The following is a 24712-nucleotide window of genomic DNA, read 5'->3' as shown; positions in this document are numbered from 1 at the left end:
AAACAATGATTATTTAAACGTTTCATCTGCTTCTTACAAGCTTATAGATGTGGAACCCATTGCAAGATACTTGTCTGCTATGTAACAATAAGTAATAAAGAAAAAGTATTGGCTCTAGACGGTCCCCGTAAGAGTTTAATGACCGCCATGTTTAACATGCATTTAAAAAAATAAAATTAGCGTTCAATGAGATTTCACAGGGCAGAAAACAAAGAATTAAGGTTTCTGTGAAGCATCCCAACAGTTATTTTTGCTATATGCCAAAGTGAACATTGTATGCATAAAACAATAAGATTACAGATGACCGGAAGGATGGTACAAAATGTCTCCATGCCAGCATCAGTTCAAAATGACTGTTTACAAGACACCATATTAAAATCCTAGAGCTCCTAAATATATATATATATATATTTTTTTTTAAAGAAATGTACATTTTACAAGCTGTAAAAAAACATTTAATATAGGTTTTGTGAGCGGTTTATTTGAAGTGAAAAAAATGAGCAAATTTGAACTATATTTGTCCGAAATGTGTTATTAATGAAACATCCATCGTCCCTTTAATAGTTGAGGAAACTAAATGAACAAATGTTGGATTCGTTCATCAGTTTGTTTCGCTAAATTAATTTTAAATTAATTTAAATTTAATTAATAATTTTGTACAATTGATTCATAATGCTTTCGCTTATTGTTGTAGGAGTCTTGCTAATAGCGCCTACGGATTATTAGAAAATTTGGAAATACTGTATTTCCCTTCTCACCAGGCGGCACAAAATATGAACTACAGATAAAAGTTCAGGTCGGATTGGATATCAGAAACTAATCAGTATGTGAAACTAGAAGAGATTTTTATTTTCATGCTTAGATTGAAGTCTATAACTGAAAATGAATCAAATTAAAACAAAAATCCATATAAAATGAAACGAACATTCGCTTTTATTAACAGGTAGTAAAAACTTACAATTGCAAATATTTTTTTTTTTATTATTATTTATTTTTAAAAACACCTTTAGGAGTTTTTTTGTACACCACTGAAATCAGCAGATGACAGTAATACTTTTGTAGAGAACGGAAATTTGGATTATTTAAAAGGACATGGATTTCAAAATAAAAAATATCATGATTTAGATACAACTTGCAATTCATTAAAAACAAAGAAAAAAAACAAAAACAAACTTATTTATCAAAATTTACTTACAACTCAATATCCTTTGTGGAAACGCATTTCCATTAGAGAATACTTAAGTAGGCTTTTGGCTGGATTTATCAAGCGACAGCAGCGTACATATGCGCTCGTGTCTGCCGCAGCTCGCCTCTGGCGGGCAGAATTCCATTGGTGGAATTCATCATTGCACAAGAGTGCTATTTTGCCCTCTTGTGCAACACCGCCCCTGCCTGCGCACAGCCAATCACACACGGGCAGGAACTGTCAATCTCCCCGGTCGGACGAGACCGGGGAGATTGAAATTCTCCACCTAAGGAGGTGGAAAATAGGAGAAGAAGCAGCTGCTTGATAAATACTTACTGCAGGTTCTCTTGTAAAAACCTGCAGTTGTAGACAGGCGAAGGGCTTAATAAATCAGCGGCGTTCATGTATCTTGAGCACAATGTGGCAGTAATGTTTGTAATGTTTCATGCACCGCTGTCCTATAGAGCTCAAAACAAATGCACACTAATGAACCTACTAAAGGAGCTACGTTTCAACAAGAGATAACAAGAAATAAGTCAATTTGATATTATAAGCTATTTTTTTTTTATCTGTATGCACCATCTAAATCATTAAAAGTTACGATTTTTACTTCCATATCTCTTTAAAAATATTGTGTAACCTCTGGTCTAACATTGTGATGCAAGAATCAAAACTGTATTTAGCAGATAATTTATGATGCATAAGGTCCAGAAACGCAGAATAATCTGATGAAAAAGAAAAAAAAAAAAAGAACGTTTGTTCTGCCATGTTCTGTGAAATCTCATAAAAGCAGCAACGGCTAACGGGTAAACCCAAAGAGGGAGATACAGTGTACATTTAATAAAATGGGTCCATAATACATTTTGTCATGACCCAGTTTTTCAAAAAGTTGCTAAGTGACAAGAAACAGAAATCCCAAATTACGTACACAGTTTAATTGTGCAATGCAGACCATCTATTAGATGCCTAATAAGTGCAGACTAGGTTTATGATGGAATCCATCACCAAAATAAGCTTCCTACAGGGAAGTTTATTTACCATCGTTAAAAAATCCACTGCATCATGCAATGAACATATTGATTTATGCACAACTCCACCAATCTGTACAACTGTCCCATTGTAATGTGCGGTGTAAGAAATTAACTGGTGTTTTAAAAAGGAAAATGGTAGCAGAATATTGAAAGTCTTATTTTGAGCAAGCAAACAAACTGCTTATATTTACTCTGTACAATTCACTGCTTTTAAATTCCATGTATATAAAAAAATATTATAGCATGTAAGTATTTTCCATTTTAATCCAAATAAATGGAAGGCATGCAAAATGCTATATCACATTAGGACAGGTCTATCTCAGAACTCCTTAATATTTTCAGGAAATGGTTTTAATAAAAGGATTGGAAAAGGAGGTTCAAACACTTTGGTCCCTGCACTTCCATATAGCTAAGAGGTTGTAAAATAACCCCCCCCCCCAAAAAAAAAAACAAACAAAAAAAAAAAAAAAAAACACAACAACTGTCTTATAAACAAAAGGAGAGCTTAAAAAAAAACTGCCAAACATCAGACGTTGTACATGTTTTGGAATTTACATTGGTACAGTCTTTAAAATCACCACCATTTTTTTTGGAAATGCCTCCAATATGACTCTGGGAGTCTTAAAAAAGGTATTGAAGCAAGGGGTTTGTCCACTTTTCACCAGACAGTGGAGGCTGGGCATATTTTGGCTCAGTCCAGGAACCGCTGGCAGGCCTTTTTCCACCGGCATGCAGTGCACCACTGGTCCCGATGTTCAATGCCGTAGACTTTACGGCATTTCTTGGCTTCGCCGCGGACTTTTCTAAAGGATGAAAAGAAAAAGGGAGTTAGAAATATAAGGAGCGTTTTCTTATTGCACTATTGGCAATTAAAGACACTAAAGTCAAAATAAACTTTTATGATTCATATAGAGCATGCAGTTTTAAGACACTTTCCAAATTACTGCCATTCTAAAATTTTGCACAATCTTTTTATATACACACTTTCTGGGGAACAAGATCCAACTGAGCATGTGCACAAGCTCACAGGGTATACATATACTAGTCTGTGATTGGCTTAATTATTAACCCCTAATCTGCTGCCCCCAAAATCGCCACTACTATACTAAAGTTATTAACCCCTAAACCTAACCCTAACCCCCACTAACTTTAACATAATTAAAATAAATCTAAAAAAAATAAAAAATACCTAAATAATTCCTATTTATAACTAAATACTTACCTATAAAATAAAACCTAAGCTAGCTACAATATAACTAATAGTTACATTGTATCTAGCTTAGGTTTTATTTATTTTTTTATATTTTTTTATTGAGGTTTTAAGATAAGACAAAAAAGTTATTACACAAAATGTCAAGCCAAAAACAAAATTGACAGTTACATAGTCACCAAAAAACACCATCCATTAATACAAATGTTACTTGAAAATATTAATAAATATTGAGCATTGAACCTCAGTTTTCTAATAGGAAGTGTCCTCTTGAATAATGGTAATATATGAAATGAAATTAATTCCCCCAGAGAACTAAAGAGACCTCTCTTGGACCTCCTGGACTACATTATGGACATAATGGGGGACTTTAAAGAGGAGATAAAATAACAAAATAGGCCACTCTTGGACCTAAGGATTGAAATTATATGATATTTTGTCATCAATATGTATGATGAGTTAAGCATACAGAGAAGAGATCCTCATGTTCCAAAAACAAAAGTATACGCTAGATCTGTTATGGTAAGCTTCCAGACAAGCTGAGTTTAAGTGGTGGTCTAAATTAAGCGTGTCGCCGTTCTCAGAAACAGACATCCAGATTTAGAAGAGCTGTAGAACTACTTGGTTTGGCTGTATACTGAGGCCACCTATTACTAATCATGTCAATTGTAGGCTAGGGTAGAAGATAGGGTGTATATAAGGTAGACAATAGGGTATATGTATAGGTAGTCAAATATCGAATAAATATTGTAATAGGTTCCATGCTATTTATACTTGGGGGGGGGGGGGGTCTTGAAATCTAGTATATTTACTAAAGAAATATCCTCATGACCTATCAAGGCAAAGGCCTAAATATGATTGGCCCCCCTACCTCGGCCGCTTGCAGCAGGGCCCACCATGGATCACTCCATGAGAAGTAAGCGTTGGATATAATTAGTACCTATAGGTGCTGTCACTATAAATAAGTAAGCTCACTTATGTGAAGGCAATTCAAATATGTCAAGCTAATATAGACCCGCAAAAATTATTTGTAACAGGGATATACTCTAAATTAACCACAAGGTAACCACTACAAACAGGTCTTAAAACATAGGTAGTATACATACGGATTATCGCACCTCAAACCATCCTATCTAGAAGAGTTTATATTCCTAATCTAATAGCCCTATCAAAATAAAAAAGTCCCCCAAAATAATAAAACCCCTAGCCTAAACTAAACTGCCAATAGCCCTTAAAAGGGCCTTTTGCGGGGCATTGCCCCAAAGAAATCAGCTCTTTTACCTGTAAAAAACCCCCCATAATTTATGTAAGAACTTACCTGATAAATTCATTTCTTTCATATTAGCAAGAGTCCATGAGCTAGTGACGTATGGGATATACATTCCTACCAGGAGGGGCAAAGTTTCCCAAACCTCAAAATGCCTATAAATACACCCCTCACCACACCCACAAATCAGTTTAACGAATAGCCAAGAAGTGGGGTGATAAGAAAAAAAGTGTGAAAGCATATAAATAAGGAATTGGAATAATTGTGCTTTATACAAAAAAAATCATAACCACCACAAAAAGGGTGGGCCTCATGGACTCTTGCTGATATGAAAGAAATGATTTTATCAGGTAAGTTCTTACATAAATTATGTTTTCTTTCATGTAATTAGCAAGAGTCCATGAGCTAGTGACATATGGGATAATGACTACCCAAGATGTGGATCTTTCCACACAAGAGTCACTAGAGAGGGAGGGATAAAATAAAGACAGCCAATTCCTGCTGAAAATAATCCACACCCAAAATAAAGTTTAATGAAAACATAAGCAGAAGATTCAAATAGAAACCGCTGCCTGAAGTACTTTTCTACCGAAAACTGCTTCAGAAGAAGAAAACACATCAAAATGGTAGAATTTAGTAAAAGTATGCAAAGAGGACCAAGTTGCTGCTTTGCAAATTTGATCAACCGAAGCCTCATTCCTAAACGCCCAGGAAGTAGAAACTGACCTAGTAGAATGAGCTGTAATCCTTTGAGGCAGAGTTTTACCCGACTCGACATAGGCATGATGAATTAAAGATTTCAACCAAGATGCCAAAGAAATGGCAGAAGCTTTCTGGCCTTTTCTGGAACCGGAAAAGATGACAAATTGACTAGAAGTCTTTGGAAAGATTTAGTAGCTTCAACATAATATTTCAAAGCTCTAACAACATCCAAAGAATGCAACGATTTCTCCTTAGAATTCTTAGGATTAGGACATAATGAAGGAACCACAATTTCTCTACTAATGTTGTTGGAATTCACAACCTTAGGTAAAAATTCAAAATAAGTTCGCAACACCGCCTTATCCTGGTGAAAAATCAGAAAAGGAGATTCACAAGAAAGAGCAGATAATTCAGAGACTCTTCTGGCAGAAGAGATGGCCAAAAGGAACAAAACTTTCCAAGAAAGTAATTTAATGTCCAATGAATGCATGGGTTCAAAAGGAGGAGCTTGAAGAGCCCCCAGAACCAAATTCAAACTCCAAGGAGGAGAAATTGACTTAATGACAGGTTTTATACGAACCAAAGCTTGTACAAAACAATGAATATCAGGAAGATTAGCAATCTTTCTGTGAAAAAGAACAGAAAGAGCAGAGATTTGTCCTTTCAAGGAACTTGCGGACAAACCTTTATCTAAACCATCCTGAAGAAACTGTAAAATTCTCGGAATTGTAAAAGAATGCCAGGAAAAATGATGAGAAAGACACCAAGAAATATAAGTCTTCCAGACTCTATAATATATCTCTCTAGATACAGATTTACGAGCCTGTAACATAGTATTAATCACAGAGTCAGAGAAACCTCTTTGACCAAGAATCAAGCGTTCAATCACCATACCTTTAAATTTAAGGATTTGAGATCCTGATGGAAAAAAGGACCTTGCGACAGAAGGTCTGGTCTTAACGGAAGAGTCCACGGTTGGCAAGAGGCCATCCGGACAAGATCCGCATACCAAAACCTGTGAGGCCATGCTGGAGCTACCAGCAGAACAAACGAGCATTCCTTCAGAATCTTGGAGATTACTTTTGGAAGAAGAACTAGAGGCAGAAAGATATAGGCAGGATGATACTTCCAAGGAAGTGATAATGCATCCACTGCCTCCGCCTGAGGATCCCGGGATCTGGACAGATACCTGGGAAGTTTCTTGTTTAGATGAGAAGCCATCAGATCTATTTCTGGAAGTTCCCACATTTGAACAATCTGAAGAAATACCTCTGGGTGAAGAGACCATTCGCCCGGATGCAACGTTTGGCGACTGAGATAATCCGCTTCCCAATTGTCTATACCTGGGATATGAACCGCAGAGATTAGACAGGAGCTGGATTCCGCCCAAACCAGAATTCGAGATACTTCTTTCATAGCCAAAGGACTGTGAGTCCCCCCCTGATGATCGATGTATGCCACAGTTGTGACATTGTCTGTCTGAAAACAAATGAACGATTCTCTCTTCAGAAGAGGCCAAGACTGAAGAGCTCTGAAAATTGCACGGAGTTCCAAAATATTGATCGGTAATCTCACCTCCTGAGATTCCCAAACCTCTTGTGCCGTCAGAGACCCCCACACAGCTCCCCAACCTGTAAGACTTGCATCTGTTGAAATTACAGTCCAGGTCGGAAGAACAAAAGAAGCCCCCTGAACTAAACGATGGTGATCTGTCCACCACGTCAGAGAGTGTCGTACAATCTGTTTTAAAGATATTAATTGAGATATTTGTGTAATCCCTGCACCATTGGTTCAGCATACAGAGCTGAAGAGGTCGCATGTGAAAACGAGCAAAGGGGATGGCGTCCGATGCAGCAGTCATAAGACCTAGAATTTCCATGCATAAGGCTACCGAAGGGAATGATTGTGACTGAAGGTTTCGACAAGTTGAAATCAATTTTAGACGTCTCTTGTCTGTCAAAGACAGAGTCATGGACACTGAATCTATCTGGAAACCAAAAAGGTTACCCTTGACTGAGGAATCAATGAACTTTTTAGTGAATTGATCCTCCAACCATGATCTTGAAGAAACAACACAAGTCGATTCGTATGAGATTCTGCTAAATGTGAAGACTGAGCAAGTACCAAGATATCGTCCAAATAAGGAAATACCACAATACCCTGTTCTCTGATTACAGACAGAAGGGCACCGAGAACCTTTGTAAAAATTCTTGGAGCTGTAGCTAGGCCAAACGGCAGAGCCACAAACTGGTAATGCTTGTCCAGGAAAGAGAATCTCAGAAACTGATAGTGATCTGGATGAATCGGAATATGCAGATATGCATCCTGTAAATCTATTGTAGACATATAATGCCCTTGCTGAACAAAAGGCAGGATAGTCCTTATAGTTACCATTTTGAATGTTGGTATCCTTACATAACGATTCAATATTTTTAGATCCAGAACTGGTCTGAAGGAATTCTCCTTCTTTGGTACAATGAAGAGATTCGAATAAAACCCCAGCCCCTGTTCCAGAACTGGAACTGGCATAATTACCCCAGCCAACTCTAGATCTGAAACACATTTCAGAAATGCTTGAGCTTTCACTGGGTTTACTGGGACACGGGAAAGAAAAAATCTCTTTGCAGGAGGTCTTATCTTGAAACCAATTCTGTACCCTTCTGAAACAATGTTCTGAATCCAAAGATTGTGAACAGAATTGATCCAAATTTCTTTGAAAAAACGTAATCTGCCCCCTACCAGCTGGGCTGGAATGAGGGCCGCACCTTCATGTGGACTTAGAAGCTGGCTTTGCTTTTCTAGAAGGCTTGGATTTATTCCAGACTGGAGATGGTTTCCAAACTGAAACTGCTCCTGAGGATGAAGGATCAGGCTTTTGTTCTTTGTTGAAACGAAAGGAACGAAAACTATTATTAGCCCTGTTTTTACCCTTAGATTTTTTATCCTGTGGTAAAAAAGTTCCTTTCCCTCCAGTAACAGTTGAGATAATAGAATCCAACTGAGAACCAAATAATTTATTACCCTGGAAATAAAGGGAAAGTAGAGTCGATTTAGAAGACATATCAGCATTCCAAGTTTTAAGCCATAAAGCTCTTCTAGCTAAAATAGCTAGATACATAAACCTGACATCAACTCTGATAATTTTATCTGTGATGCCATTTTTGATATTATTAGCATGTTGAAGAAGAATAATAATATTATGAGAATCATGATCTGTTACTTGTTGCGCTAAAGTTTCCAACCAAAAAGTTGAACTGCAGCAACATCAGCCAATGATATAGCAGGTCTAAGAAGATTACCTGAACACAGATAAGCTTTTCTTAGAAAGGATTCAATTTTCCTGTCTAAAGGATCCTTAAAGGAAGTACCATCTGCCGTAGGAATAGTAGTACGTTTAGCAAGGGTAGAAATAGCCCCATCAACTTTAGGGATTTTGTCCCAAAACTCTAATCTGTCGGACGGTACAGATATAATTGCTTAAAACGTTTAGAAGGAGTAAATGAATTACCCAAATTATTCCATTCTCTGGAAATTACTTCAGAAATAGCACCAGGAAAAACTTCTGGAATAACCACAGGAGATTTAAAGACCTTGTCTAAACGTTTAGATTTAGTATCAAGAGGACCAGAATCCTCAATTTCTAATGCAATTAGGACTTCTTTAAGTAAAGAACGGATAAATTCCATTTTAAATAAATATGACGATTTATCAGCATCAACCTCTGAGACAGAATCCTCTGTATCAGAAGAATCATTTAAAAATTCATCTGTATAAAGAGAAGTTTTAAAAGACTTTTTATGTTTACCAGAAGGAGGAATAACAGACATAGCCTTCTTAATGGATTCAGAAACAAAATCTCTTATGTTATCAGGAACACTCTGAACATTAGATGTTGATGGAACTGCAACAGGTAATGGTACTTTACTAAAGGAAATATTTTCTGCATTAACAAGTTTGTCATGACATTTAATACAAACAACAGCTGGAGGAACAACTACCAAAGTTTACAGCAGATACACTTAGCTTTGGTAGTTCCAGCACCAGGCAGCGATTTTCCAGTAGTATCTTCTGACTCGGTTGCAACGTGTGACATCTTGCAATATGTAATAGAAAAAACAACATATAAAGCAAAATTGATCAAATTCCTTAAATGACAGTTTCAGGAATGGGAAAAAAAGCCAGTGAACAAGCTTCTAGCAACCAGAAGCAAAAAATAACGAGACTTAAATAAAGTGGAGACAAAATTGACGCCCACATTATTTGGCGCCTAAATGCTATTAGCGCCAAAAATGACGCCACATCCGGAACGCCGACATTTTTGGCGCGAAAAACGTCAAAAATGACGCAACTTCCGGCGACACGTATGACGCTGGAAACAGAAAAAAAAATTTCGCGCCAAGAATGACGCAATAAAATGAAGCATTTTCAGCCCCCGCGAGCCTAACAGCCCACAGGGAAGTCAATTTTTAAGGTAAGATAAAAATTATATATTCAAATGCATTATCCCAAATATGAAACTGACTGTCTGAAATAAGGAAATGTTGAACATCCTGAGTCAAGGCAAATAAATGTTTGAATACATATATTTAGAACTTTATAAAACAGTGCCCAACCATAGCTTTAGAGTGTCACAGAAAATAAGACTTACTTACCCCAGGACACTCATCTACATGTTGTAGAAAGCCAAACCAGTACTGAAACGAAAATCAGCAGAGGTAATGGTATATATATATATATATATATATATATATATATATATATATATATATATATATATATATATATATATATATATATATATATATATATATATATATAAATATATAAGAGTATATCGTCGATCTGAAAAGGGAGGTAAGAGATGAATCTCTACGACCGATAACAGAGAACCTATGAAATAGACCCCGTAGAAGGAGATCATTGAATTCAAACAGGCAATACTCTCCTCACATCCCTCTGACATTCACTGCACGCCGAGAGGAAAACCGGGGCTCCAACCTGCTGCGGAGCGCATATCAACGTAGAATCTAGCACAAACTTACTTCACCACCTCCATAGGAGGCAAAGTTTGTAAAACTGATTTGTGGGTGTGGTGAGGGGTGTATTTATAGGCATTTTGAGGTTTGGGAAACTTTGCCCCTCCTGGTAGGAATGTATATCCCATACGTCACTAGCTCATGGACTCTTGCTAATTACATGAAAGAAAATACAAACAACCCCCCCAACAGTAAAACCCACCACCCACACAACCAAACCCCCCAAATAAAATCCTATCTAAAAAACCTAAGCTGCTCAGGGTTATTTCTAACAGTTGGTGGCACAATGTAAAAGTTATGAAGTCTCACTGTATCCCACAGATTTTTAAGCAATGTTAAGGCATTTGGAAGTAGCTTCACGTACAGTTTATGCACTAAAGCTTTTTAAAGGGATACTAAACCCAAATTTGCTCTTTAATGATTCAGATACTTTCTATTTTACTCCTATTATAAATTTTACTTCATTCTCTTGCTATCGTTATTTAAAAAGCAGGAATGTAAATCTTAGGAGCCGGACCATTTTAGGTTCAGCATCCTGGATAGCGCTCGCTTATTGGTTCCTACATTTACCGTAGCCCAGGTTCTGAACCAAAAATGGCCCGTCTCCTAAGCTTTACAGTCCTGCTTTTTAAAATAAAGATAGCAAGAGAACAAATCATGATATCTATATGGCACAAATGAACTAGCACTGTCTAGCTGTGAAAACTGTCAAAATGCACTGAGATAAAAGATGGCCTTCAAGGGCTTAGAAATTAGCAGGTGAACCTACGTGGATTAGCTATCAATAAAGAATATAAAGAGAACAAAGCAAATTTGATAATAAAAGTAGATTGAAAAGTTGAATGCCCTATCTGATCCATGAAAGTTTAATTTTGACTAGACTGTCTCTTTAAACTTTCAGTATAGTTGGAGGTTTAAAACCAGGTAAAAGCAACAGTATCAAATGACAAAATAAAAAGGTAAAGGAGCTATGTGTAAACTAATTAATACACTCTAGCAGGTAAAATGAACTATCGAGAACAAACTAGGGAAGACAATGACAGTACAACGTCCCTTAAACCCTATAATATCACTGTTTTCTTAAAATAGCAACCTGCCATACCTGTTGCCGTTGTTTGCCCTAGGAGGGGAAGCCACAATCAAATGGGACTTTATGGAGGGTGTTGGCTGTGGTTGTTCGCTGAAACTCAATGACCGGCTTCTGATCTGATGAAGACAAACACAGATAAATAAATAGACTAAGTTTGGGTTTCTTTATTCTTATCTGTTTGTCCCTGGTGGCACAATGATATAGTTCCTATTTTTGCTTTAACACCATAATTCACAACCAGAGTATCCCCAGATTCCCATAGACTAACAGTGCTTAGCCGAGAGTGTCAGAGATATGAAAGAAAAGCACTGAAAAACAGAATTTATGTTTACCTGATAAATTACTTTCTCCAACGGTGTGTCCGGTCCACGGCGTCATCCTTACTTGTGGGATATTCTCTTCCCCAACAGGAAATGGCAAAGAGCCCAGCAAAGCTGGTCACATGATCCCTCCTAGGCTCCGCCTACCCCAGTCATTCGACCGACGTTAAGGAGGAATATTTGCATAGGAGAAACCATATGTTACCGTGGTGACTGTAGTTAAAGAAAATAAATTATCAGACCTGATTAAAAAAACCAGGGCGGGCCGTGGACCGGACACACCGTTGGAGAAAGTAATTTATCAGGTAAACATAAATTCTGTTTTCTCCAACATAGGTGTGTCCGGTCCACGGCGTCATCCTTACTTGTGGGAACCAATACCAAAGCTTTAGGACACGGATGAAGGGAGGGAGCAAATCAGGTCACCTAAATGGAAGGCACCACGGCTTGCAAAACCTTTCTCCCAAAAATAGCCTCAGAAGAAGCAAAAGTATCAAATTTGTAAAATTTAGAAAAAATGTGCAGTGAAGACCAAGTCGCTGCCTTACATATCTGATCAACAGAAGCCTCGTTCTTGAAGGCCCATGTGGAAGCCACAGCCCTAGTGGAGTGAGCTGTGATTCTTTCAGGAGGCTGCCGTCCGGCAGTCTCATAAGCCAATCGGATAATGCTTTTAATCCAGAAGGAGAGAGAGGTAGAAGTTGCTTTTTGACCTCTCCTTTTACCAGAATAAACAACAAACAGAGACAAAGTTTGTCTGAAATCCTTAGTAGCTGCTAAGTAAAATTTGAGAGCACGAACTACATCCAAGTTGTGCAACAAACGTTCCTTCTTTGAAACTGGATTAGGACACAAAGAAGGCACAACTATCTCCTGGTTAATGTTTTTGTTAGAAACAACTTTTGGAAGAAAACCAGGTTTAGTACGCAAAACCACCTTATCTGCATGGAACTCCAGATAAGGAGAAGAACACTGCAGAGCAGATAATTCTGAAACTCTTCTAGCAGAAGAAATTGCAACCAAAAACAAAACTTTCCAAGATAATAACTTAATATCAACGGAATGTAAGGGTTCAAACGGAACCCCCTGAAGAACTGAAAGAACTAGGTTGAGACTCCAAGGAGGAGTCAAAATTTTGTAAACAGGCTTGATTCTAACCAGAGCCTGAACAAAGGCTAGAACATCTGGCACAGCTGCCAGCTATTTTGTGAAGTAACACAGACAAGGCAGAAATCTGTCCCATCAAGGAACTTGCAGATAATCCTTTTTCCAATCCTTCTCGAAGGAAGGATAGACTCTTAGGAATCTTAACCTTGTCCCAAGGGAATCCTGCAGATTCACACCAACAGATATACCAAATTATGTGGTAATTTTTCTGGTTACAGGCTTTCAGGCCTGAACAAGAGTATTAATAACAGAATCTGAGAACCCTCGCTTTGATAAGATCAAGCGTTCAATCTCCAAGCAGTTAGCTGGAGTGGGGTCGAACGGACCTAGAACAAGAAGGTCTCGTCTCAAAGGTAGCTTCCATGGTGGAGCCGATGACATATTCACCAGATCTGCATACCAAGTCCTGCGTGGCCACGCAGGAGCTATCAAAATCACCGACGCCCTCTCCTGATTGATCCTGGCTACCAGCCTGGGGATGAGAGGAAACGGCGGGAACACATAAGCTAGTTTGAAGGTCCAAGGTGCTACTAGTGCATCCACTAGAGCCGCCTTGGGATCCCTGGATCTGTACCCGTAGTAAGGAACTCTGAAGTTCTGACGAGAGGCCATCAGATCCATGTCTGGAATGCCCCACGGTTGAGTGACTTGGGCAAAGATTTCCGGATGGAGTTCCACTCCCCCGGATGCAATGTCTGACGACTCAGAAAATCCGCTTCCCAATTTTCCACTCCTGGGATGTGGATAGCAGACAGGTGGCAAGAGTGAAACTCCGCCCATAGAATGATTTTGGTCACTTCTTCCATCGCTAGGGAACTCCTTGTTCCCCCCTGATGGTTGATGTATGAACTTGGCCCTCGCTAGCTGAGGCCAAGCTTTGAGAGCATTGAATATCGCTCTCAGTTCCAGAATATTTATCGGTAGAAGAGATTCTACCCGAGACCAAAAACCCTGAGCTTTCAGGGATCCCCAGACCGCGCCCCAGCCCATCAGACTGGCGTCGGTCGTGACAATGACCCACTCTGGACTGCGGAAGGTCATCCCTTGTGACAGGTTGTCCAGGGACAGTCACCGACGGAATGAGTCTCTGGTCCTCTGATTTACTTGTATCTTTGAATAGACCCCATTCCACTGACTGAGCATGAACAGTTGTAATGGTCTTAGATGAATGCGCACAAAAGGAACTATGTCCATTGCCGCTACCATCAAACCTATCACTTCCATGCACTGCGCTATGGAAGGAAGAGGAACGGAATGAAGTATCCGACAAGAGTCTAGAAGTTTTGTTTTTCTGGCTTCTGTCAGAAAAATCCTCATTTCTAAGGAGTCTATTATAGTTCCCAAGAAGGGAACCCTCGTTGACGGAGATAGAGAACTCTTTTCCACGTTCACTTTCCATCCGTGAGATCTGAGAAAGGCCAGGACAATGTCGTGTGAGCCTTTACTTGAGGAAGGGACGACGCTCGAATCAGAATGTCGTCCAAGTAAGGTACTACAGCAATGCCCCTTGGTCTTAGCACCGCCAGAAGGGACCCTAGTACCTATGAGAAAATCCTAGGAGCAGTGGCTAATCCGAAAGAAAACGCCACGAACTAGAAAATGCTTGTCCAGGAATGCAAACCTTAGGAACCGATGATGTTCCTTGTGGATAGGAATATGTAGATACGCATCCTTGAAATCCACCTTGGTCATGAATTGACCTTCCTGGATGGAAGGAAGAAGTGTTCGAATGGTTTCCATCTTGAACGATGGAACCTTGAGAAACTTGTTCAAGATCTTGAGATCTAAGATTGGTCTGAACGTTCCCTCTTTTTTGGGAACTATGAACAGATTGGAGTAGAACCCCATCCCTTGTTCTCCTAATGGAACAGGATGAATCACTCCCATTTTTAGCAGGTCTTCTACCCAATGTAAGAATGCCTGTCTTCTTTTGTGGTCTGAAGACAACTGAGACCTGTGGAACCTCCCCCTTGGAGGAAGCCCCTTGAACTCCAGAGAATAACCTTGGGAGACTATTTCTAGCGCCCAAGGATCCAGAACATCTCTTGCCCCAGCCTGAGCGAAGAGAGAGAGTCTGCCCCCCACCAGATCCGGTCCCGGATCGGGGGCCCGCATTTCATGCTGTCTTGGTAGCAGTGGCAGGTTTCCTGGCCTGCTTTCCTTTGTTCCAGCCTTGCATAGGTCTCCAGGCTGGATTGGCTTGAGAAGTATTACCTTCCTGCTTAGAGGACGTAGCCCTTGGGGCTGATCCGTTCTGCGAAAGGGACGAAACTTAGGTTTATTTTTGGTCTTGAAAAGACCTATCCTGAGGAAGGGCGTGGCCCTTGCCCCCAGTGATATCAGAGATAATCTCTTTCAAGTCAGGGCCAAAGAGTGTTTTCCCCTTGAAAGGAATGTCAAGCAATTTGTTCTTGGAAGACGCATCCGCTGCCCAAGATTTTAACCAAAGCGCTCTGCGCCACAATAGCAAACCCAGAATTTTTTCGCCGCTAACCTAGCCAATTGCAAGGTGGCGTCTAGGGTGAAAGAATTAGCCAATTTAAGAGCACGAATTCTGTCCATAATCTCCTCATAAGAAGAAGAATTACTAATAATCGCCTTTCCTAGCTCATCAAACTAGAAACACGCGGCTGCAGTGACAGGGACAATGCATGCAATTGGTTGTAGAAGGGAACCTTGCTGAACAAACATCTTTAGCAGACCTTCTAATTTTTTATCCATAGGATCTTGGAAAGCACAACTATCCTCTATGGGTATAGTGGCGCGCTTGTGTAGAGTAGAAACCGCCCCCTCGACCTTGGGGACTGTCTGCCATCAGTCCTTTCTGGGGTCGACTATAGGAAAACAATTTTATAATATGGGGGGAGGTACTAAAGGTATACCGGGCCTGTCCCATTCTTTACTAACAATGTACGCCACCCGCTTGGATATAGGAAAAGCTTCGGGGGGGCCCCGGGGCCTCTAAGAACTTTTCCATTTTACATAGTGGTTCTGGAATGACCAGATAATCACAATCATCCAAATTGGATAACACCTCCTTAAGCAGAGCGCGGAGATGTTCCAACTTAAATTTAAAATTAATCACATCAGGTTCAGCTTGTTGAGAAATGTTTCCTGAATCTGAAATTTCTCCCTCAGACAAAACCTCCCTGGCCCCCTCAGACTGGTGTAGGGGCCCTTCAGAAACCATATCATCAGCGTTCTCATGCTCTACAGAATTTTCTAAAACAGAGCAGTCGCGCTTTCGCTGATAAGTGGGCATATTGGCTAAAATGTTTTTGATAGAATTATCCATTACAGCCGTTAAATGTTGCATAGTAAGGAGTATTGGCGCACTAGATGTACTAGGGGCCTCCTGTATGGGCAAGACTGGTGTAGACGAAGTAGGGGATGATGCAGTACCATGCTTACTCCCCTCACTTGAGGAATCATCTTGGGCATCATTTTTACTAAAAAAATTTTATGACATAAAATACATATAGATAAATGAGAAGGAACCTTGGTTTCCCCACAGTCAGAACACAATCTATCTGGTAGTTCAGACATGTTAAACAGGCATAAACTTGATAACAAAGCACAAAAAACGTTTTAAAATAAAACCGTTACTGTCACTTTAAATTTTAAACTAAACACACTTTATTACTGCAATTGCGAAAAAGTATGAAGGAATTGTTCAAAATTCACCAAAATTTCACCACAGTGTCTTAAAGCCTTAAAAGTATTGCACACCAAATTTGGAAGCTTTAAACCCTTAAAATAACGGAACCGGAGCCGTTTTTATATTTAACCCCTTTACAGTCCCTGGAATCTGCTTTGCTGAGACCCAAACCAAGCCCAAAGGGGAATACGATACCAAATGATGCCTTCAGAAAGACTTTTCTATGTATCAGAGCTCCACACACATGCAGCTGCATGCCATGCTGTCCTCAAAAACAAGTGCGCCATACCGGCGCGAAAATGAGGCTCTGACTATGATTAGGGAAAGCCCCTAAAGAATAAGGTGTCAAAAACAGTGCCTGCCGATATAATCATATCAAAATACCCAGAATAAATGATTCCTCAAGGCTAAATATGTGTTAATAATGAATCGATTTAGCCCAGCAAAAGTCTACAGTCTTAATAAGCCCTTGTGAAGCCCTTATTTACTATCTTAATAAAAATGGCTTACCGGATCCCATAGGGAAAATGACAGCTTCCAGCATTACATCGTCTTGTTAGAATGTGTCATACCTCAAGCAGTAAGAGACTGCACACTGTTCCCCCAACTGAAGTTAGTTGCTCTCAACAGTCCTGTGTGGAACAGCCATGGATTTTAGTTACGGTGCTAAAATCATTTTCCTCATACAAACAGAAATCTTCATCTCTTTTCTGTTTCTGAGTAAATAGTACATACCAGCACTATTTTAAAATAACAAACTCTTGATTGAATAATAAAAACTACAGTTAAACACTAAAAAACTCTAAGCCATCTCCGTGGAGATGTTGCCTGTACAACGGCAAAGAGAATGACTGGGGTAGGCGGAGCCTAGGAGGGATCATGTGACCAGCTTTGCTGGGCTCTTTGCCATTTCCTGTTGGGGAAGAGAATATCCCACAAGTAAGGATGACGCCGTGGACCGGACACACCTATGTTGGAGAAAACTGCTTATGACCTCACATTAAGCATAAACCATCACTGTAAACTGTGTTTTCGTTAAAACCTTACAAAATTGTCTGAACCTAAGCTACAGTATTTGCTTTTTGGCCTTTCTAGATAGCGTGGTACAAGCAGTATTGTTACGAAAAAGGGTGTTTAATATCATTTTATACCACTGCACATTAATGTCTATAAATAGTTAGCTCACAACCTTAGACTGGATTACACGGAGCAGCTGCAATAGGCATAAAAATATATAAAATAAGCGGTCATGTGAAATATGCCAAGGGTATGTCGTGTTCTGATCTCTTCTATAGGGGGTTAAATGTCCCTGAACTAAGCCATTTAGCACATATAGATGGAAAAATATCACTATGGCTTACTAGTCAGGGGTTAAAAGCTACTTGCCCAGAGGGAAAAGTTACTAGTCCACTCAATGTTAAAGATAGGAAAAAGTTACATTTCTAAGTCGTCTGCTGCAATTTCTAATTTATTACAATAAAGTATATATACTATATATAAATAAGTACCCAGTTAAAAGGGCAATAAAACAACTTGTAATTGCAATAAATTCACATACTAGACGATTGTAAATAAATTAAATTGTATTACTACGTTGCTTGCTGCAAAATTTTTTCAACAGAATCTCCACCTAGCACTTTGGATGAGCACTTGTTACTGGGAGTAGACAACTAGCCAGTGACGTTTTGATAGCTAGATCCACTGTTTTGCAGTTTCCTTATAATCTATACAGAAGCCAATTAGGTAGAGCTATGTGACAAGTTATTAAACTCACCGGCGAAAGGGTGGGGATGGTGGGGGGAGCAGCTGCCCAGCTTATGCTGGTGAAGATATGAGGAGAGACTGGAATCTGGATGGAAGGTAGCGCCTAATGGAATATGAATAAAATACTAGTTAGTTTTGCCCTAAAACAGGTCACTGTAAATCTTAAAATATTCATCATACATTTAATTGTTGTTGCATTTGTAGAATTCCATGAGGTTCTATTTACACATTTTATGCATTTTATATACACAGATTTATTGCTTTAAATGTGCATTACCATTAATGGCCAAGAAGACACTTTCAGAAAATTATAAAATACATATACTATAGGTGGTACATTTTGACTACTCCACTTGTCTTATACTAGTAAGAAATTAGGTTTCCCGCAATATATCTCAATCAATGAATAATAAATACATAAATAAAATACACTCTGCATTACATTTTGAATGACCACACTTCGATGAAACGGCAAATTCCTTGTTATCATCAGAGAGGAAGTAATTAAATTATACAAGGGAGAGATGGTGTTAGCAAACACTACCTGGTAAGCATGATCAGCCTGAATGTGCCAGAAAGACCCTGGAGCAGATTGGCTAAGTGCGCTGGGCAATGGAGACTCAACAGATGGCACCTCCAAAGCCTGAGTCTCGGGTTTGGGCGGAACTGGCTGGATGAGAAGTGGTGCAGTGGTAGTGCTTGGGCTTCTTGGTGTGGACTCAGTCTCAGTCTCCTCCTTCATTTGAACCTCAGTGTAGTAGAAGTCCTCCTCTCTTTTACGCTGGTCTGAATCAGCACCGTCTCTGCCGATCACAAACACAAGATATAAGCACCTCTCATGTGCACCACAACATACATTTGCTCATTTTTCAGTTTTGTCCCACTTACAGAAAAACAGGAGCCGGAAAACTCAATGTTTGGTAGTTATATATTGTATTTGTTAAACCAATTAAAGCAGGAAAGCAATATTGTATTGTTGTTTAAACTACATCCTGGTGTACTTTAAGGAAAACAAATCAAATAATTTATCAAAGGATATTACACTCAAGCAGTATCCCTTCATTAGGGATAGTGTCATTTAATTGTGTTAAAAACACAAGTACCAGCAAAACACTTATATACAGATGTGTCCAAATGCACATTCTTAATGCTTTTACAAAAGTATAGGCAGCAGCCCCAGAAAGGATCAAGTGCTAAATCACCTATCATTCGCATGATGTAAATGATCCTAATTTGGAAGTATTTAATGATTTGCATGACATGTAGAATTTTATACACAGGTGCATCACTTTAAAGTAATAAAGCTTTTAAATACAACATCCTTAAAATGTGGCCAACTCACATACCCAAGGTGTTGTGTCTTCACATGACGCTTAATTCCAACAATAGAACGTAGAAGTTTCCCACAATTCGGCCACAAACATTTGTACATAACTTTCACAGAGTTCTGCAAAAAAATGCATAGATTATGAATTAAGATGTGTGTAAAAATCAGAAATTATTTAAAGAAAACACATTTAAGAAGGTAGTCCTGTTTAGGTTTTAGATCATTTTTTTTAATTTTACTAAACACAAACCCTCATAAAAGAACAGAAAGACATATCTTAGTTTTATTTTCTGGGAGGAGGAGATGCTAGGTCAGAATATTAAATATTTTCTGCTTGTTTTCATAAATGTAGCCTTTTAATCTATGTGTACATATCTGGTACTAGTGATGATCACAAAACAAAACAAGAATTACTTTTAAACTTTTTCTGTTGAATAATAGGGATTTTTTGTGAAGGGTTAAAGTTGTTTCCTATTCACAATAAATCATGAACTATTCATGTCCGAATATCTTTGCCATACCTTTCTTTTCCGAGGTGCTGGCTCATCAAGTAAAAAAGGATCTGGGTCAGTCTCAAATCCCTCATCCACATGGGAGGTGGTGAAGACTTCACTTGTATACTTGGGGCTCGCTTCAGTATGAGGTGGGCGATGGCGTAGAGACGCCACTGCTGGCGCTCCAGTGGCCGCTGGTGGTGCTGCTGCCACTGTCTGACACGTCGCCACTTTCCTTCCACAAATCACAAGTCACTTGAGGAGCTGTGGATACAAACAGGTAAAGATCAATGATTGCAGAAGCAGACTTACCCAAACATTAAGACTGGAAGCTTTAGCAATCCTCCCCACCCATCACTTGCAACAAATATATGTTTACAGAGATAATTATTCCCAATCTGTGTATTTTACTTCATACTTGTTCTTCAGAATAAGAATGCATCATCTTAACAGTAATTAAAAGAAATGTACTTAATTTTGCATTAAATGTTTTGACCAAATTTTGTTACAGTAGACAAGAATGCTTATACTAATCACCTTTACCTGGAATACTGTCACAGCAGGGAGGGCTCTGGACGATGGGCTGCAGGACAAGCTGGTAAGTACCATTGCTGCCATCATTTCATCCATCTCTACAGCATCAGATCGCCTGCATTACAGGATGTGTGACTGAGCAATTGTTGTAGTCAGCATAGTCATAATACAATAAGCCTGACTTCTAAAATTTAAAGGCCCGGTATAAGTCTCTAAACAGGAGTAACATTTTAGGCCACTGGCAGTTGTAGGGCCATGTCTGGGTGCAATCTTCAGCCAGACGCAGTAACATAACCCCCCTCACCTTAAAAGGTGCATATTACCTATAATTATATTTAGGGTTGCACCGATACTAGTATCGGTACCGATACCAAGTATTTGCATGAGTACTTGTACTCGTGCAAATGCACCGATACTTAAACCGATACCTCCACTTTCCTACCCATATGCTATCTTGTGGTGTTTTTTCAAACTGCATGTTCCCATTTCCTTTTAAACTGAAGTGGAGACTAAACTACAAATTGTTTTACTACTGTTCTGCCAATACAAATTGCTGTTATTTGTATTATTGTAGGAGAGATCACTGTACCTCGTTCAGACAAACCCCTGAAGTACTGGGCAGTTAATAAACAGATTTCCAGCTCTGTCTAAAATGGGCCAAAAATATCTCTGCCCCATGCAGTATGGTGGAAAGTGGAAAGACTGTTCAACTTAGAGTCGAACCTCCATACAAATGTCAGATTGATGCCTATATAACAGCCCTACAACCCAATTGAATCACCCCTTTAAATTAATATTTTATTGTAATATTTTTTTATTTATAAACTTGTTCAGTGAACTTTGTGACAAATAAAACTGTTTTATTATTTCATAATGTCTTTTGAATTACAATCCTTTATAATTATAAAGAAGGAATCTTAAATAATTAGTCTGTATTATGCTTGAAGTTGCATCCTGTGTGCATTATAATGCTTTGTTAAAGAACAAGAGAATTATTTTGCTATCTTTTCTCTTTAAGAGAGCTGATGCAGTAAGTAGCCAGAACCAAATACACAACCCTCTTTTAAAAATAACTATATATACGTACTGAAATTTCAATATAAACAGTCTTTTGAATTACAGTCCTTTATAATTATAAAGAAGGAATCTTAAATAATTAGTCTGTATTGTGCTTGGTAAACTGTCACATGACATTAAAAAAAAAAAAAAAATAGTATCAGTAAATTGGTAATCGGCGAGTATTTGAAAACAAGTATCGGTACTTGTACTCGGTCATAAAAAAATGGTATCGGTGCAACCCTAATTATATTACTATTGCAGGGGTTGACAAATCCAGGGAGACCACTGGGTCCTTGACTTTTGCCCCTGGCTCCTAACTTTTCGGGTTATTCTCCATATATCTAAAAACACATTCCACTGTATGGCTCCTAAATATTATTACAGGCTCCTAAATTTTAACCAGATTTATCAACCCCTGTACTGTTATTTACTCAACAACTTTGTCATTGAGAAATTTTCAAAATCAATGTGTGTGCATTTTATGTGAATACCTGTGGACATTATACACCTACCTCTTGGGCACGGTCTATGCTGCTAGAGACAGATCTTGGTGCAGTGTTGGAAGCTGTCACAGGGCTTGTCGGAAGTGCTTGCTCCACATAGCCCAAGGTTTTCTGTGTCTCAGCAAGACGAACATCCTCCATTTTTTCTGCATAAATGGAGGTCCAAGCTCGAAAACAAACAGCCTTCACTTCAGCGTCAATGTGGTTGTGCTGTTCCACCACAAACCAATGTATTCTTTACTATTGTGACGTGATGTAAACCTAACCAAAAACAAACAAGTGCAACATAAGCCTATTATATAAATTCCTTAAATTAAATGACAAATATATTACAATCATATTGGTGTCTGTTTAATAAAGAAAGCAATAATAAGGAAATAATAATAAAAATGTTTATATTTACAGAAAACACTTAAAATTATATAGAATTGCATATAATAAATAGTTTAATAATCCATTAGCATACAGAAATCCTTCCAACATTCAAATATTCCTAAATACAACCAAATGTTGATTCCTGTAGACTTAAAAGGACACAATCAAAATTAAACTTTCATTATTCAGATAGAGCATGCCATTTTAAAACAACTTTCCAATTTACTTCCATTAAAAAAACAGAATTTATGCTTACCTGATAAAATTACTTTCTCCAACGGTGTGTCCGGTCCACGGCGTCATCCTTACTTGTGGGAATATCTCTTCCCCAACAGGAAATGGCAAAGAGTCCCAGCAATGCTGGCCATATAGTCCCTCCTAGGCTCCGCCCACCCCAGTCATTCGACCGACGGACAGGAGGAAAAAAATAGGAGAAACCATAGGGTGTCGTGGTGACTGTAGTTAGAGAAAATAATTCATCAGACCTGATTAAAAAACCAGGGCGGGGCCGTGGACCGGACACGACACACCGTTGGAGAAAGTAAACGGCTTGCAAAAACCTTTCTCCCAAAAATAGCCTCCGAAGAAGCAAAAGTATCAAATTTGTAGAATTTGGCAAAAGTGTTGCAGTGAAGACCAAGTCGCTGCCTTACATATCTGATCAACAGAAGCCTCGTTCTTGAAGGCCCATGTGGAAGCTACAGCCCTAGTGGAGTGAGCTGTGATTCTTTCAGGAGGCTGCCGGTCCGGCAGTCCTCATAAGCCAATCGGATGATGCTTTTAAGCAAAAAAGAAAGAGAGGTAGAAGTTGCTTTTTGACCTCTCCTTTTACCAGAATAGACGACAAACAGAGAAGAAGTTTGTCTGAACTCTTTTGTAGCTTCTAAGTAGAATTTTAGAGCACGGACTACATCTAAATTGTGTAGCAAACGTTCCTTCTTTGAAACTGGATTTGGACACAAAGAAGGTACAACTATCTCCTGATTAATATTTTTGTTGGAAACAACCTTTGGTAGAAAACCCAGGCTTAGTACGCAAAACAACCTTATCTGAATGGAACACCAGATAGGGCGGAGTACCACTGTAGAGCAGATAACTCAGAAACTCTTCTAGCAGAAGAAATAGCAACCAAAAACAAAACTTTCCAAGATAACAACTTAATATCTATGGAATGTAAAGATTCAAACGGAACCCCTTGAAGAACTGAAATAACTAGATTTAAACTCCAGGGAGGAGTCAAAGGTCTGTAAACAGGCTTGATTCTAACCAAAGCCTGAACAAATGCTTGAAACATCTGGCACAACTGCCAGTCGTTTGTGTAGTAAGACAGATAAAGCAGAAATCTGTCCCTTTAGAGAACTCGCAGATAATCCCTTATCCAAACCTTCTTGCAGAAAAGAAAGAATCCTAGGAATTTTTAACCTATTCCATGGAAATCCCTTGGATTCACACCAGCAGATATATCTTTTCCATATTTTATGGTAAATCTTTCTAGTTACCGGTTTTCTGGCTTGAACCAGAGTATCTATCACGGAATCTGAAAACCCACGCTTTGATAGGATCAAGCGTTCAATCTCCAAGCCGTCAGCTGGAGGGAGACCAGATTTGGATGTTCGAATGGACCCTGAACAAGAAGGGTCCCGTCTCAAAGGTAGCTTCCATGGTGGAACCGATGACATATTCACCAGGTCTGCATACCAAGTCCTGCGTGGCCACGCAGGAGCTATCAAGATCACCGAGGCCCTCTCCTGTTTGATCCTGGCTACCAGCCTGGGAATGAGAGGAAACGGTGGAAACACATAAGCTAGGTTGAAGGTCCAAGGCGCTACTAGTGCATCCAACTAGAGGTCGCCTTGGGATCCTGGATCTGGGACCCGTAGCAAGGAACCTTGAAGTTCTGACGAGACGCCATCAGATCCATATCTGGAATGCCCCCATAGTTGCGTCAACTGGGCAAAAATCTCCGGGTGGAGTTCCCACTCCCCCGGA

At 39.1% G+C, this 24712-nt stretch overlaps 1 protein-coding gene across 1 annotated transcript in view; it reads right to left on the bottom strand.

The window, feature by feature from the left end:
* Nucleotides 1–910: 910 nt before the first annotated feature.
* Nucleotides 911–24712, bottom strand: part of ZNF395 (zinc finger protein 395) — a 63512-nt gene continuing 39710 nt past the window's right edge. Inside the window, 11 exon segments of the mRNA XM_053709527.1 lie at nt 911–3020; nt 11535–11638; nt 18442–18534; nt 18976–19234; nt 19778–19878; nt 20280–20405; nt 20407–20516; nt 20796–20837; nt 20840–20901; nt 22358–22368; nt 22370–22609. Of these exon segments, the coding sequence (XP_053565502.1) occupies nt 2909–3020; nt 11535–11638; nt 18442–18534; nt 18976–19234; nt 19778–19878; nt 20280–20405; nt 20407–20516; nt 20796–20837; nt 20840–20901; nt 22358–22368; nt 22370–22609 (1260 nt within the window). The 3' untranslated portion in view covers nt 911–2908.

The sequence above is a fragment of the Bombina bombina genome, chromosome 4 (assembly GCF_027579735.1).
Source record: "Bombina bombina isolate aBomBom1 chromosome 4, aBomBom1.pri, whole genome shotgun sequence".
NCBI classification, from domain to species: Eukaryota; Metazoa; Chordata; class Amphibia; order Anura; family Bombinatoridae; genus Bombina; species Bombina bombina.
Note: the sequence above shows the minus strand (reverse complement) of the source record. Positions and strands in the feature narration are given on the sequence as shown.